The 17,699-nt window shown below is 38.8% G+C and overlaps 1 protein-coding gene across 1 annotated transcript in view; it reads right to left on the bottom strand.

Moving 5' to 3' along the window:
* The window catches only part of SPATS2L (spermatogenesis associated serine rich 2 like), an 82,168-nt gene that overhangs the window by 2,035 nt on the left and 62,434 nt on the right, over positions 1-17,699 (bottom strand). The window contains exons 8-12 of the mRNA XM_042472109.1: positions 16,588-16,723; positions 6,519-6,577; positions 4,741-4,850; positions 2,899-3,001; positions 945-1,165 (exon numbers count right to left, since the gene is read on the bottom strand). Of these exons, the coding sequence (XP_042328043.1) occupies positions 945-1,165; positions 2,899-3,001; positions 4,741-4,850; positions 6,519-6,577; positions 16,588-16,723 (629 nt within the window). The remainder of the gene's footprint in view (positions 1-944; positions 1,166-2,898; positions 3,002-4,740; positions 4,851-6,518; positions 6,578-16,587; positions 16,724-17,699) is intronic.

Below are 17,699 nucleotides of genomic sequence, written 5' to 3' on the forward strand. Positions count from 1 at the left end.
TTGCTTTGTGCTGATGGTGAGCCTCGGCCTATCTTTCAACCGGAAAGAAGAAACCCATAAAGTGAACAAAATTTCACAGAACAAAAGTCCTGAGGAATAGCAAAATAAGGACTCAGCAAATGCAAATGGGAAACCATTCAGAGTCAGGGGCTTTTCCAGCAGATAATGATCACCAATTAGCAGACATTAATCCTCTTTGCATTAGCCTCCCAGCCTGAGGCCAGCCATCAGCACAGAACAATACACATGCAAATCACTCCTGCATTCCCAGGCTCACACAGTATATGTACACCCAACTTTTTCTGGGCAAAGCATTCTCTGAAGATGCCAGCCACAGATGCTGGTGAAACTTCAGGAATAAAATTTTCTAGAACATGGCCACATAGCCTGAAAAACCCACAAAAAAACCAAACCTTAATTTTGCCATTTTATATAAGGAACACCATTTTATTATGCCACTGTATTTAATGTGACTTCAGCATCCATGGAGTTTGCCATCTATAAGGGGGGGAGGGAACTACTGGAACCAAACCCCAGCAGATACCAAGGGCCCACTGTACACAAAAGTCATATTATTTGCATGAGTTTATATAGTAACATAAAAGTTCCAGGCCAAATGTGAGAAGAACTTTCTGAAATGCATGAATGGTGCAACATTTGACTAAGTTGGTGAATAGAAGCTTACTAGAAATCTTTAAGGGCATAGTTGTCAAACCTTAGTTTTCAAACAGATTATACCCAGATATAAAGGTACTCACCACTGATGAGCCTTTAGGTATGGATTGTGGTTGAGAACAATTACTGTATCTTGTAGAACACTGGACTCGGTAACTCATGAAGTTAATTCCAGCTACTAATTTCTATCACATTTCTCATGCAACTGTAACTTCTAAACTTCCTACTGTTCATGCTAAAACAGTGAATCATCCTTCTGTAGATCTCACCTGTTTATTTGTTGAAATTATCTGAGGAGAGGATTCTGTGGCATTGGTCACATCTTTGCTCAGGCCTTTGGCTATTACTGCTTTACCATCAGGAGTCTTAGCACAAGCACGACTAGAGGATTTTCGGATGTATGCACTTTGTATACTGGTGGCTGCGTGCATAGTTGCTGACTGTGTGCTAGAGGGTGTTCTTGAGGAATAGTTGTTCTTTGGGTGAGAAACTGCAAGGAAGAAGAATGTCCAGACCTAATGTTACATCACAGAACAGACTGGCACTGATTCCAGCATGAATTAAGGCAGTGGCATCACTAAAGGAGTGGGTGAACTGCACTGGGTGACACCATCAAAGGGGGTGACACTGGGCAGCAGCAAGGTGTCCCAAAGCCCCTTCTCTTGGCGTGCCACTCCCCTTTGTGGAGGCAATGACGGGGTGAAGATGCAGACCTTTCTCACTGCTCTCCCCTCTTGCAATCTCTCCCCCCCCCCCCCCCCGCAGTCCTTTCCACTATTGTTCTCACAGGAGAGGTGTTTACTGTGATTTCTTCTTTCTTTGAGGGTGGAGGTCCTTTGTAATTTAAAAACTGATCTTGCTTGGGGGGGGAGGCAAGTTTGCTTTCTCAGCTGAGGAGGGGAAGCATGGCAGTAGGAGACGCCCCAGGATGAAATCCTCCTCTTCATCCAAAGCCCATCCCAGTAGGTCGTTTATGATTTTGTATTAACATGTCCTGTTTGCCCTCCATGCTCTTCTGCAGAGTCCCTATTCTGTGTCCTGGTGCCATATCAACAATGGTTAAGTACCATAGGGAGCTTCTCCACTGTAGCACCCAGGAAATGGAAGCCCTTGCCTTGGGAGGCTCTGCTGGCCCCAGGTCTGTCCATGAAACCTGATGAAGCAGCCAATTTCAGGAGGTCTCTTGAGGAGGGAATTGATCAGGAGTGAGGAACCTGTGACTTCCCCCCAGCTATTGGACCCCAATTCCCATGAGAGCCATCATCATCCAACAAGTTTTGCAGGATCATAGGTTCTCTGCTTCTGGAATAGGTAGAGACAGGAATTTGTGTCTAAAAGTTGTAGCAAAACCTTTATGAAGGCAATGGCCTCCGTTGGGTTGGGTTGCTGCTGGTGTAGGGCCCTTTGAGCTCAAAGAAAAGTATCTGAGACTATACTGATGGCCACCATCCCCACCATCCCCACATTTTTGTTGACACATTGGTGTGTTGTTTAGACCTTTAGGTTCTGCCATGTTTTGTGGCTGGTTAGACTTATTTCCATCCACCTGTGATTTTATGATACTATGCTGTGGTTTCTCTGTTTTAACTATTTGATACCACTGGATTTTGTACTAATTTATTGTTTAAGGTAAAGATAAAGGATAAACCTTATCCTTTGATAAGGTTGTCAAGTTGTGTCTGACTGTAAGTAGTGGTGCTCATCTGTGTTACTAAGCCAAAGAGCCAGCGATGTCAAAGCCAACTCTGTAGACAAAGTGCTACATCAAGGAGGAAAGTACCTTCATTACAAATGCATTGTTTAGGGGAGGGGAATCCAGCTTTTACTATTTTTAAAAATATCTGTCTCTATTTCACCCCTTCTCCCTTAACCTTTTTAAGTGTTAGGAAGCATGTCTACAAATAATGCTTTGGCTTAGCATGACACTTAAACTACATTGAGGCTCCACTGCTCTACCCACTATTTTATCAATGTGTCACGTAACAGAGTAGAAGGCCACAAATTCCAGTGGGCTGCCACTGAGGCCAAAGAATACTGTAATCCTTTATGCTACTCTAATTGGGTGAGAGGTCAGATGAAGAAGATAATGAAGGGCACCCCAGTTCCAACACCCCCCCACACCAATTTTATTTTCAGTGAGATAGGCATAGGCTGTGCCAGGGCTTAGAAAACATGTATAGGCACCAACTTCCACAATCCTTAGTGAGAAACGCCATGACTTACTTTCCCCACACTGCAGGATCTGAGTCTTCAACTGTTCAATATCACAAGAAAAGCGGGCAGATCTACCCAGTTCTTCATCATATTTACGTTCACTGACAAAGTGCTACAATGAGGAGAAAAGTACTTTCATTACATGTGATCAACTAGAATGGCAAAGACACTCTATGCAAAATGGTTCTAAGTCTCTTTTTCAAAAACATGTTTTGGTTAAAGACACGTTCCTGTCTTAGAGCTATCTGGTGTTTTAAAAATTCATTTATGACATTTTCTTACAGCAATTTATTCAGTACTCTTAGCAGAATACCCTTCTCTTATGAGGGAGAGAAGACATTAAAAATATGGTTAGATGTGTGCTGCAAATTCAGGGGAAGTGGAATACAACCTTCAGACAAAATAATAAAATACTGTAGAAGTTCGCTACACTGAGAAGAAAAGTTTGGTTAGCCACACTCATAACTGGCAGTTCCACAGGTACATGCTGAGTATCTCTTATCCAAAATTCCCAAATCCAAAATATTCCCTTTCATTTACTCACCTTCCCTCATTTTCTTGTCTTATTAAGTTTATCATCCGTTTTTTTGGGATATATCATTGTAAATAAAAATAATAATAAGAAGAATAAAAATAAGATTACTCCACACCTACTGACACAAAATTAGGAACATGTGATAATGTGAATATAATTTAGAGCCAAAGATACAAGAAAGGGAAAATGGGAAAGTCAAGCAATTCTGTTAAGAACAACTTAAATATAATATCCAAAGTAAAGGAAGGGAAGTATCTTTTATTTAGATGTTTTAGATCTAGGTTTTTGTCTGCTGTCCTATATGTGTGTAAATGTCTTTATTGTTTACTATGTCTCTGAATGTATTTTAATAAAAATATAATTTAAAAAAATCCAAAATACTCCCAAATTCAAAAATTGTGCACATGAGTGGCAGAAATAGTGACATCTTTGCTTTCAGATGATTCAGTGTACACAAACTTTGTTTCATGCACAAAATTATTAAAATATAGTATGTATAAAATTACCTTCAGGCTATGTGCACAAAGTGTGTAAGAAACAAATGATTTCATGTTTAGACTTGGGTCTCATCTCCAAGGTATCTTATGCATATTCAAATATTCCAGAATCCAAAATCCAAATCATGGCTAGTCCTAAGCATTTCGGATAAAGGAGACTTGACCTATACTATCCATAGTGTGCCCATGTCTGTCATGCAGCCACATTCCAAATCTTGTATTTTGATTAATCACTTCACTTCTTTTATTTAGTATACAATGAAGTATTTCTCAAAGCAAACAGTTGGCCCTCAGTATCCATGGATTCTTTATCCATGGATTCCACCATCCATTATTTGAAAATATTTTTTTTAAAAAATGTAAAAAGCAAACCTTGATTCTGTCATTTTATATAAGAGACACCATTTTACTACACCACTGTATTTAATAGGATTTGAGCATTCTCAGATTTTGGTATCCATGGGGAATTCTGGAACCAAACCCCAATGGATATCAAGGGTCCACTGTACTTACTTGACTGCAATTGCCTTTTATGGTCATTTGATTTTTTTTTTAAACCAACCAAACTACCACATTTTGTCATGCTTTTGTGCTGGCCATTGTTCTATGCATTAGTCTCTATAATATCTTCACTAGTTTTTAAATTTATCACTTGTGCAGAGATCAGTGTTTCTATCATCCATGCACCATGATACTTTATTTCCAGTTTTGCTAAATTTCTGCATACCTTGCAGTTCCACAGAAAATTCTCAAGGCCTGGTTTTATTTTATTTTTATTTTTTTTCAAATCCCATCAAAGTATTTGCCTGAAAAACAAACCTTAATTTCAGCACGTAATTCTGCCAACTGCATCTCTGCCATCTGACTAGCCAAATCAGTTAATCTCTTCAGTTCTTCAGCTTTTTTCTGACGAGCAGTTAAGATTTCCACTGTAACATAAAAAGGATAACATAAAAACTGTGTAATGTGCACTAAGTGTCTCAACATACATCCTTTGTATCAACAAGGAGAGGAGAGATACATTACTACACATAGCTTTTAAACCACAATAGCACCAGAAAGGAAGCAGCTTTGCTGATACTTATACAACACTGCCTTTATATCTTAGTTGTTCTGGCTCCAACCCATCCCTTTTCATTGACAGGGGGAACCCCTTCAATGAACTGGCAAGCACACAAGTCCCCAGGTATGAAACATCACTGCCAGGGTAATTCAGAATTGCAGAAAAAGTGGGAATTAAAAAACAAAACCCTGAAAGGCATGCTGGGTAGGGTGTAGGGCAGGGTTATGAGACAGTCAGGAAGATAACGCAAAGGGAGAAACAGTCCCGGTTGCACAACTGAAAGGAGGTATGGTGATGGCTTTTCTACAAGTGCCATGTTCCCATGACTGCTGTGAAATAGGGGCTTGTACAGTAAAGCCCCTAGAATGAATTAACAATTTGTCCACACATAAAAGAAAACTGCAGCCATAGCTGACTCGTCACCTCATTTCTAATATAAATTACTGCTGTGTTTGGATAGTCACATTTCTCTACTCCCACCCCATACCACTGGTAGCTGCTGGGTGAATTGAGCAAACATTGAATGCCATTATATTGGAAAGGCATGAGTAAGTTGTAATAGATATTATGGTAAACATGTGTCTGCTGCCTTTGGTGGCATTACATTTCATCAACAAACCTAAGCCGGTCCAGAGCTGATAAATTTATGTGAATGCGGGCCACCAGATTGAAAACTGGTCTTTCTTAAGTACATAGGCAGGTGCTGTGATCATAGGTGAGCCCCTCACCCCAGTGGTTTATTTTAAGAATCACTGACTGAGTGGCTTTATGTTTTGTTAGCTACCTTGATTGTTCTCTTTAAGAAACATCTTATGAGACACAGAACGCAAATGTGTGCTACATCAGTTGTAAGAAAATTCATGCTAAGAAAATCTGGATTTACATCTTGCATAAATTATGGGTTGTATTCAGTGTTGTATGAGTGGTCTTCCCATGCAAGAGGGCTTTCTTGAAATTCTTTTCCATAGCATTCTATATCAGCCTGTTGAGGAGAAGAGGAATTATGCCAAGTCTGCTCATTCAGGTTTGGATATAACCTTATTAAAATGAAGCAACTTTGCATTATTGGGATATTTTACTTAACTTGGCTTCTGTAAAGAGAAGGGTACTATTAACTTTGACCATGACAAATCCTAAACATTGCTCCTCTTTCCCTCTGTTTCTGTCTTTTGCTGGCAAGATTTTACCTGGCTCCTACCAAACCCTTTAAAACCTATTATCATTGTTAGAAATCTACTTTTTTTGAGCAGCAGGAAATGAAAATTCCAGTGCTCACTTTTCAGCAAAGATTTTCCAGTGTAACTGTTGAATGCACAATGGTAATTATAATTGTGTCTGCAGTTTCAGATGGGAACATCTGGTGCAAAATGTAGAGGCGGATACATCCACAATCTCTGCCTGTACATGGAGAAAGAACAACTCTTCTACTTTTGAAAAAGTAAATTCCAGTTGTTATTTTTGTAAGAGCAGCCACAAACAGTCCTTTCCACTTGCTTCAAAGCTCACAGTGTTTACCACTTTGGTTTCTACTTACTGGCATCTTCTTTAACTTTGTCAACCTCTGCCATTAAAGACACTTCTCTGTCGATTATACTGAAATTTTAAAAACAATAGTTAGTCTGGCACAATAGGAACATGATATTATACATAACAATATCCTTTGGAAGGACTGGCAAACAGAAATTGTGGCAATTGTGTTACATAATGGCCTCATTCACACTACATAATAAACTGATTTTTGCGGTGGATCATTTCAAATCGATGGAGCAATTTGACACCAAATAGATGTTCAGACGTTGATTGCCACGATCGAACTTGCTTGTTTCAATTTAACCCACTTCATGTTCACATTAACAATTGGATTGATTCAAAATGAATTCTAAAATGTGCGATGAGATGATTGTGTCACAGGAAACCACATTCAATTGACAATGTGTTCACACTTGCATTGAACCAAATCATTTAAAAAGATGCAGTAAATGCTTCGGATTTGATAGAATTGGTTTAACTGGGTTTACTGCTGCACTCCCCACAAACCATGTTGGAGAAATTTGACACCAGTATGAACAAGGGCCCTTTAAAGCAGTTTAAACTAGTTTGAACACTGGTTTAATATGTAGTGTGAATGAAGCCAATATAAGGGTTTTTTTTTTCTGAAAAAAGGATGGAGGCTAATTTAAGAAGTTAATTACACAATTTATGTATGCACTATTTGAAGAGGTACTTCTGTTCACTGTTTAGATTCTCTTACCAGTCAGCATCATTGGGTGATTCTGGGTTCCAGAATTCACAATGGCCCGGTACAGATTACTGGAAAGCAGTGGTCTGGGGCTGATTTTAGGGCTCAGGAGTGCAAAGTGACCACATGCTCCCGAGCCCTACCACACACTGGCAGTGCCATCATGGCTTGGCCCCATCCACATGGGAGCCGTCATAATGATGCAAGCATGGCACAGCATCTAAACATTGCCACGCCACACGTGTATCATCGCTGCAAATGAGTGCACCATTAGCACATTGATGGCGCCTGCTGCGCAGATTAAAAAGAACCAATTTTCAGCAGGTTCTTTTTAGTCCTGACGGAAGCCATGCCATTTGCTTGCTGCAGCTGCCATCAGAAGTGTCGAGCCCTAATGCCATTTAAGTCTTTGGATAGTTACTACCAAATGTATTCATCAGCTTTTTTACAAGCTACAGAATTACAAATGCTAGATATAACATACATTCAAGCAAGTGTAGGAAACAGAATCATAGAGTTAAGGGAACACCCAGTCCTCCTTGGTAATACATCCTTCCATCTCCTAGTCTTGTGCATGAACATGTTAGCACATCTCATCTCCCTGGGTAGCCTCAGAAGCTTCTTTGAAGGGCCTTTGTTTTTCCTTCTTAGGGGAACAATTTATGATTGTAGCTTCAGTATTTCAGTTTTGAGGATCTCCCACTCCAAGTCTTTTTTTCCCCCTTTAGGAGCCTGAACAGACAGGTCAAAATAAAACTGCTTCGAGTCACTTTGGAGGTATGCTGTTTAAATGATGCATGTGTCCTAAGAGGCTGGAAGCCACACCAAAGCCACACTCCAGTGCAGCACAGTTGGGCACAGCTTCTGGCCTCTTAAGATGCATGTGTCATTTAAACATCATACCTCCAAAGTGACCCAAAGCAGCTTTGTTTTGGCCTGTCTGTTCAGGTCCTAAGATTTCTAACCCTGGGATCCCACTCAAATTTTTCTTGAGCTTTTTTTTTAAAGGCTTTCTAAAGTCCAAGTTTCCCTCTCTTTCACAGCCCTCATTGTCACAGCATCCAAGATCACTCAGTTACTTTCCACCATGGGTAGGACTAAGTCCAACATAGCAGGTTATCCCTTGGTTCCTTCTTCCACTTTTGGAGAATTGAGCTGTAGCCTATGCTTTATATGCAGGAGGCCCCAGAATGAATCTCCATATGGGCCATGAAAGAAACCAAAGACCACCCACAGTCATAGTCTACAATACTGGTCAATGGGCAGACTTAGTACAGTCAGCTTCATGGGTTGCTATGGGAGTTTCATTGCCCAGAGCTCAGGTCCCTATCTGTTTCAATGGAGTATCTCCCCACTCCTCCCGGGGCACTGACACAACATTCCTCTTGTGTTTGCGCCAGAAACAGCCACTAAAGCTACTCTGATGTCCAATAACTGAACATCTATGGTATCCCATCAAACAATTTTGGCACCTATTAGAATACCTCTTGCTCGTGTGTGTCTTGAAAAAAATTAGCAGTGTGACTTCAGAAACAATTCTCACAGTTACCTTGAATCTTCCAGCAGATGGCACTCTCTGCATGTATTCTCTGTTTAAATGATATAGTATCAGGACCATATGCCCCAAAACAAGAGTCCTAGCATCTGGGATGGCTTCATGTGCTTCCATAGCCACCACATCACTTTCCTGATAGATCTGAGGGGTCATTCAGATGTTTTTTTGTTTTTGTTTTTGTTTAGTGTGATGATGTTGATCAACTCACTCACACATTCTGGATTTGTTATTCACGCTGTGGGACCACATCTATGCACATCTCTGCGAGTTTGGGTGCTCAGCACTTGAATAAAGATGATGATGCAAATGTATTCAAAACACATTCAAGGCATGCAGAGTTTCATCCCAGTTTATCAAGGGTCTATTCGCATCAGTTATTCACACTGCCAATGATGCAAATCTTTTTTAAAAAACTCAGGAAACTCCCTGATATTGATTATCCTGGGGTAAGTGGCATTTTTGGCAGCTTCCCTCCCAAATTTAATCAGATGCATTCAAAATGCATCTAAACAACAAAGGTTCAATCCAGATTCAACCCAGATTATTTTCACAACCCTTTAGTGATCCAGTCAGCTCCAACTTCTGATACTCTCTGCCCACTATCTGTAGGCATTTGTATGGAGCTATTATCACCTACAGATGGTGGGTGGAGAGTATCAGAAGTTATCACTTCTAATGGATTTTTGGTTTGGTTTGTGTGTGTGTGTTTTGTTAAATTAATATTTGATGAAAAAAGGTACTGAGACCATTTGGTCCTCCAGTGTCAAAGTTGGATTTCTGGGCATTCCCAAACAGCAAAACAGATCCTTTTAGGACAAGAGTGGGCAATTTTTCCAGCTTTTTTGGGGAGGGCTACAATTCCCATTAGACATAGCCATCATAGCTAATGGTGAGAAATTATGGCTGCATCTGCACTGCAAAACGAATCCAGTTTGATACCACTTTAACAGCTATAACTCAATGCTATGGTATTCTGGGAACTTTAGTTTTGTGAAAATATTTAGCATTCTCTGTCAGAGAGCCTTTTCTGTCAGAGTGAATCCATAGCATTGAGCCATGGCAGATAAAGCAGTGTCAAACTGGATTATTTCTGCAGTGCGGATGCAGACTATGGGAGCACTGGTACAACATCTCAGGGAACCACAGCTGTCTATCTATGCTTCAGGGACAATATTTACTTTGGCAAAAATGGGAGGTGGGGGTGGAACCACACTATCTAATGATGCATTCTTGTCACAGATAAGATTCTACAGCATGTTTTTAGGAGGAACAAGAGATCCTGGAAGTATATTTTACAGATAACCAGAGAAATGAGTCCAGTCTAGAAATACCTTCACTGAGTTAATTTTCTTGCCAGTGTCATGTTTTGTTGACACAGAGAACTGTTCTACAACCTGCACCACAACGGAAATGTTAGAAGGATGCTCTGACATCTTTCAAGATATTAATGGATGAGTTTGCCCTAATTATTTATTTATTTATTTAAACATTTTTATCCAACTCTTTGATCATGAGATCTCAGGGTGGGAAACAGATAAAACAATACAGACAGTGAAACAATTCTCAATTAAAATCAATAAATAGTTCAGTGTGATATAAAAAACCATTTAAAACATATTCAAATTCGAGGGGCAAATACCCAAAGGGCTGTCACACTCAGAACAGGGCCAAGACTTGTTCTCTGCTTCCCTGGAAGGCAGGAGTATGTCTAATTTAACAGGATTAAATTATAAGAGGGTCTGTTTCAAGGGTCTGAGAAATTTGCCAACTGAACTGGTTCCTAGAAGAGCAGTGGATGATGCCTCAGGGGAGGTCTTCAGGCAAAGGCTAGCCTAGAGCATCTTTGAAGATGCTCTTGCTTTTAGTTTCTTACATTGAGCAACGGGTGGGACTAGATGTTCTGCAATCTCCTCATCTAGTATTAAAGATATTAGGATCAAAAGTAGTAGATTTTGTACAAAATATACTTTTTCATGGGAAATGTGTTTTGGGGGCAAAAGCAAACATATAAAAAAGGTTTAATGTGAAAATGGGTTTTTTTGCATAATGGTCATAAAGTGCTAAAAACCATCAACACATTTCAAAACTTCTCATAGTCTTTCCCAGTGGTGTGAAAAATTCTCAAATTATTTGTTCTTTCATACAAGAATGAAATAAAGATATATAAACACTTGGGAGAGACATGCGTATATAAACAGTTATACATATGTAATTACTCAACATTGTGCTTTTGAGTCAAGGAATACACTGGGAAATCTAAGTTCTCTGCTTAGACCCCCCCCCCCCCCACATCCATCTTTAGACAATCTGGAACACAGAGAGCAATGGAAATCAATTACCCCCAGATAGTGGCACCCCCAAATAGTGATTAAGTGTGATATTATGTCACCCCCCCCCCCCCAAAAAAAATCACACATGAATTCTCTCAAATAGAAGATGCAGGAAGTATTTTCATTGTTTCATTTTGGATTCGGATGTTGCATGCAACCCATTGTTATAGAGCTGAAGGGTATTTCAGGTAAAGCCATAAGTAACCTCAGCATGTACTGAAAACATTTTAGCATTTAATCATCAAATGGCACATGAACACCCCATCCCCATGCAAAACTAATTCTGGTTCAAAATGCACCTTAAATGGCACAAACTTTGCATCTCTTCAATGAAATATGTGTGACAAGGGACAAAGAATTACTTGGTTGCTTAATGCAAATGTATGCATGATTGCAGATCTAGAAAAGTGATTAGAAGCTTTGTCAAACAACTGATGAATAGAAGCACTCCCTAGCTAGAACAAAATGCAGACAGGCTTCTATTCAGATATGATCCCAGAAGAGCAGACATTAAATTACAAAATTTTGCAATGCTTCAGAATACAGCATTGTTCCATTATTAACTGAACTGTATCCTATTTGCACAATGCCCAGGATTTGCATATCAACCAGATTATACGTCTTTCTTATTCTGCCTGCAAAAAATAAAGCTTGTTAGAAAGAAGATTCAAATATGGAATATAAAGTAAAGTGAAGCAACTGAACTGAAACCCAAGAATAAAACTAGCTAGGAAATGGTTAAGATATGTAGGGATCAGGGAGAGGCATAATTACAGAGGGAAAAAACTGAACAGAAATATCTACACTGTAGTCAAGATTTTTTAATAATAATAATAATAATAATAATAATAATAATAATAATAATATGGGTTTATTATTATCACATCCTAGAAACAGCCATTAGTTATTTTTAAGTATACAGGGTTGTAAATTATTGAATATAGTTTAGCTAAATCAAAAGTTATCTGACCAATCTTAATCTGCACAGAGCACAAAGTACCTATTTAACTATTCCAGCTTACTAAAGATAACCCCTCAGTGTGAGGCATATTCCATCAGAGAATAATGGCACACTTGACAGATATTCTCTATACTTTCAGGTGAAGGATGGGCAGGTTTTTTAAAAAAATGTTTTTACCTACCAACCTAATTTGATGTTGACAAAATCCATAGTGTAAAATAGATCCCCAGGGCCATAGGAGTTGTCTGGGCAGTCAGGGGCTACAAACACATGCACAAGCATACACACTCCTCCCCACTTGCTGTAGTAGACCACAGAGATGGGAAGGATTTAACCTTCCCTGTCCATTCCAGTGAGCCTGCTGACCATCCCTGAGGAGGAGGTGGGTGGTGGATGAAAGTCTAAACCTGCCCTCCCTCTTAGCTTTTTCTCCAGAGTGACTATGATGTGGGAATACATTCACACCTCAGTTGTCTCCATTGGTCTAAGAATAATGGTTTCTTGGGCTAAACAATCCATAAAGCCAACTAAACTAACCACTGCCAGATTCTGGCATCTTTAGGGCAAAAGCAGAAAGATTTGTCATGCCAATGGGGCTATTCCCACACCTGCTTCACAAGGAATGCTTTCCTAAAGCTGCTTCACCAGGAATAAGTGGGAACCTCTACCTGGTCAATATAATAGATTTAAGAACCCATACTTCCCCAGTCTCTTCCCACTTATTGTAATTACAGCCTTAGCAAGATTTTTTTAAAGGATAGCTAAGTTGCCCGCCCCCCTTATTATTTTTGCTATTGTAGTCTGTTTATGTGGTAGACCATCTATCCATATCTCTGTATTCAATAAAGTGACTAACTCCAAGTATTCCTACATGAACACTCTCCCTATTGGAGTGTAAATGCTATTGTTCCTATAAACTAGTGGTTTGCCTGGATGCTCACCCCCTGCACAAATAACTTATTCTTCTTATTCTTATTTTGATTATTTTCTTTTCTTATATCCTGCCTTTCTCCCAGTATAGGGACTCACCTTTATATTCACTTGGCAATTTTTGCTCTAACACATAATTTGAAATGAAGCCCTCTGCTTGGCAGAGCACAGAGATATTTTATACATGTTTAGAATCAGTATTACTTTTTATAAGCTGAGCACTGCGGTGCTCTGCACTGAAACTGGCCAAGTTAGAAATGGTTTTGCTTTTCACGCTGAATGCATCACTGATCAAGGTGGCAGCTGACATAATATTTTAAAAGGTGGTACAAATTATACTGTATTCAGGAAAGGAAATATAGCCCACATAAAACACCATTTTCAAGAAACTGTTTGGTTCTTTTGTTAGGAAGTACCAAACCATTTAGAAAGAAATGTATGTATGGCAGTCTTTCTCAACCTTTTATTCTGGAGGATAAATAATTTTCAACTTTCAGGGAATCCCTGCATAAAAATTATATCTATAGATAAAAAATTGGAGTCCCCTCCCCATCATGAATAATTTCTCTTGGAACCCTCTCACAGAAACCTAGGTTTCCAGAGAATCCTGGAAGCAGCTTCCAGAAGCAACCCACATTAACTGTATTTAAAAAGGCTTACTCCCAAGAATGCATGAACATAGGGTTTTAATCTCTCATTTTCTATCTTTGACATAAAGCATGGCTGGACGGCATACAACCCATGAGATATGACTGGCCCCCATTTCTTTTTGCAGGCTCTACCAAGGTCCCCAGCACATCACTGCCTAATTCATTGTGGCAAAATTACATGGCACCTTTCCCATGCAAACAAGACACATGGAGACTATAAACCTTATTTCAAAGGTGGATTGTGCTGATTGGAAGCTCCAGCAGTATGATGCTTCATCTAAAACACACACAAGGTGCATGCTCCCCTGTATCATGTTTATGTTAGGGGAAAGGATTGATGTCATCAATCTACAATGGCAAATTCAGGAGCAGTGGTATGATATAGCCCCACTGTGTATGTACCTAGGGATCTCAATTAAACCTCCCAGACCCTGAAAGTTATCTGTCTTGATCTAAACTCTACAGATGATAATAAGCCACACTACATGAAGATTGTGAATGTAAACTTCTAGCTACAAATAATACTCATTATGCACTCTAGACAGCTTGACTGTGCTTGCTAATGATAAATGAAATGCTTGGTCCATGGCAATGGTCACTCCTAGGGTGCTTCTATTCACTGACTTCCAGACTGTGGTAAATGTGTGTCTGTGTTTGTGTGTACAATACTAAAATGCTGTCTTCATGTGCCTGAAAAGCTAATCTGCACCCAGCCCAGGTAGAGTATGAAAAGAGGGGGCAAATGTGCATCCTTTGATTAGTTCCATTGAGATTTGGCCACCAACATTGTACATTCAGGCTTTTTAAAATGGAGGAATATTGCTTAGACAGCTTGCTAACTGCTCAAATACTGAGGGGAAGCTGAAATTAGTTTTGCAGGAGGAGAAGAGGAAGCCAAACATTTTCTATCTCTTAAAAAATTCTAAACCACTATCACATCAAGTCATAAAAAATTACAGTTGAAACAATTTATGCAACTGTTTCCCACAGAAACTGTTTTTCCATGCAAGTCAATGGCATGGTGAGATTAACTGGACTGGATGATAAGCAGGTTTTAGTCCAGTCAATCTAGAAAATGACATCAAAAAAGAAAAATTTGGAGGTATATGGAAAATGAATTCAGAATTCTTTCATGGGAAGTATCCTTCTTAATCAGAATGGGGAAAAGTTACTTTTTTGGACTGCAGTTCCCAGAATCCCTGACCACTGACAATGTCAACTAGGGGATTCTGGAGGCTGTAATCCAATAGCATCTCTTCCTAGCTCTGATCCAGATACTGAGGTGATCTGAACCATTAATAGCTCCTCACACTCCTTGGAATCCTTCCCCATAAACTGCATTACAGAGCATTTTGAATACTTTAGAACAAGAAAAGTATCACTTAAGAAGGAGTGGAGTTATCTGAATGATTCTACTTGTTGATTCTAAGTAATCATTTTATCAACAATAAAAGTTCTATGAACTGTAGAAATATTTAACGATACATCTAGTGTTCTAAGCAAGGTGATGGAAAAATGTAGTGGTATCCTGAAAAAGAGAGGAGATGTCCTCAAATCAATTGGCTGTTGAACATCAAAATTTTATATTATTATTATTATCAAGAGTTTCACAAAATTCAGGATGGCGGCTGAACACTAGGAGATTGGCAAATATCTGTGGCAACTGAAGAATGCAGGCCTCCCCCATTTTTTCTGATGCTACTTCTGTGCAAGCCCCACTTAGTTTAGTGTGCCATATCTACCATCTGCCATGCAGCTGTTTTCATGAAAATACTCAAGTCTTCTCTGGATTTAAGGAGTATTTACAGAAACACTGATCTGGCTTACCAGAGAAAATGAAGGCTATAAAATTCCACCTTGTTTCTGTGTCAGGCCAAATGGTTGTTAAACTCTCTTGCTATTTAATTGTCAAACACTACTTTCCATACAGAATTCATAAGCTGAAGACATAAAGGTCTAATTTTATTCCTCCGCTTATATTTGCGAAAATTTCTATTAAACCTGCCTTTTGCTTTCCATGTACTTTCTGTTTTTTTTACTGCACATGATTTCATCCTGTATTTTTTTCAAGTGATAATAATGCCTAGAATTATTAGTCTCCCCCCCCCCAATTTTACACTGTAACCAGTTCCTGTAAGACATATGCTAAAGCTCTGAAGTTCTATTAGACTTTTCAAACATTTTAAATAAAAAAGAATGGAGACACCAGGGTTCTCAAAAGAAGCCCCTTTTTGCATTGCTAATGGAATTCAAATAAATGGAATCCTGGACTTTGGAATGCTTTGCTACCAGTGTTTTTAAAATCAGACTTTCCCTGACGCTTTTTTTTTCCATTTCACTGGAGCAGGAATGATTTGAAACACACCCACATTTGGCCCTCTATTTCTCTTTGTTGAAAGCAGACTTTTACTGTATTTAAGATTCATGCTTTAACTGCCATAGCTCAATGCTATGGAATTCTGGGATTTGCAGTTTTGTGAGATATTTAGCCTTCTCTGTCAAAGAGCTCAGGTGCCACAACAAAATACAAATCCCAGGATTTCACAAAATGGAGCCATGACAGTTAAAGTGATGTCAAACTGTATTAATTTTGCAGTGTAGGAGGAGAGAGAGCGAGAGAGAGCTATTTTATGACTCCCCTCCTTTTTCCTTTGGAATTGTTATACAACACTGGGAGCAATACTGTAGGAAAACATAATATAGCCTCCATTTTCTACACAGCATTAGAAATAATTATGCTATATTCAACCCTTTAGTAGTCTTGTTGCAAGTGTTTGGTATAGTTACCTCTAGTTTGAATAACTAAAGAGTAGTGTAAAGTGCAGTATAGTGTTCATGGTCTTGGAAGGTATGTTTTCTCTGTACTGCACCTGGAAAAGTGGGATGGTGTCCTTCACATTTTAAAGCATCTCACCTTGTTTTGCTGTGCCTCACTTACCAGCTATGTAATTCAGCAAAAGCGGCCTTGATCTTCTTCACAGAACTATCCACCTCCTCTTTAATCATCATGCGGTACCTTGTCAGAGAAACAGTACAGCGCTGAAGATCTTTCACAGATTTTTCAATATTTGGACCTAAAAGAACAAATATGCATCAGGATGCAGTACATCAAAAGGCAACAGGCAACCCACCTGCAAGCTAATGCCTTGAAGCATTTATATATGTGCATGTGCCTTCAAGTTCCCTGTCGACTTATGGTGACCCCATGAATATTATAGGGTTTTCTTAGGCAAAAAATACTCAGAGGTGGTTTTGCCAATTCCTTCCTCTGAAATATAGAGCCTATATTTCATTGTCTTCATTGGCAGTCTGTCATCCAAGTACTAAGGCTGTCCCTACTTAGCTTCCAAGATCAGATGGAATTTGGTGCCTTTAGAGTATTTAGGCCCTAGATTTATATAATAATTCTGATTTTAACAGTAACTTAGTTTAAGGAAAAAATTATGGTAAGAGATTAAGCCAATGTATAAAGAAATTTACAGAATAAATGTGGAAAGTTGTAGATTAATTTTTAAATTTGTATTCCAATAATTTATAAAACAAAATGAAATTTTGGTCCTGTTCTAAATGAGATTTTAAATCTGAAATAAGCCATTTTTTTTGCTTCCTAGAGATGAAGCATGATAATGTAAATGCACATTCTGTACTCCAGCCCTACTGTCCCCTTCCCCAGTTTAAACTTCACTAAAGATTTTTGTTATTTTGGGAAATTTTCCATTCCATTTCATATCCTAGGTGACACATTTTTCTTAATTATTTTGATTTTTCCTCAACTTGAAAAGGAGAGACTTGCTAACACTGCCTGTATTTTAAGGTCTCTTTTTTAATATTATGAATGACATAGTGTGAATTTCTTTGTAAATAAATTCCCAAGTATTTATGAAGAACAGTATATTGTTTGATAATAACATCTATCAGTGGTATGAATATTACAATTAATCCATGGAGATTTAGTAAAATTGATCTTGTAGGCTGAAATTGAATTATATTTATTGTAAAAAGGAAGGAAGGAAGGAAGGAAGGAAGGAAGGAAGGAAGGAAGGAAGGAAG

This window comes from Sceloporus undulatus, chromosome 1 (genome assembly GCF_019175285.1).
Source record: "Sceloporus undulatus isolate JIND9_A2432 ecotype Alabama chromosome 1, SceUnd_v1.1, whole genome shotgun sequence".
Taxonomy (NCBI): domain Eukaryota; kingdom Metazoa; phylum Chordata; class Lepidosauria; order Squamata; family Phrynosomatidae; genus Sceloporus; species Sceloporus undulatus.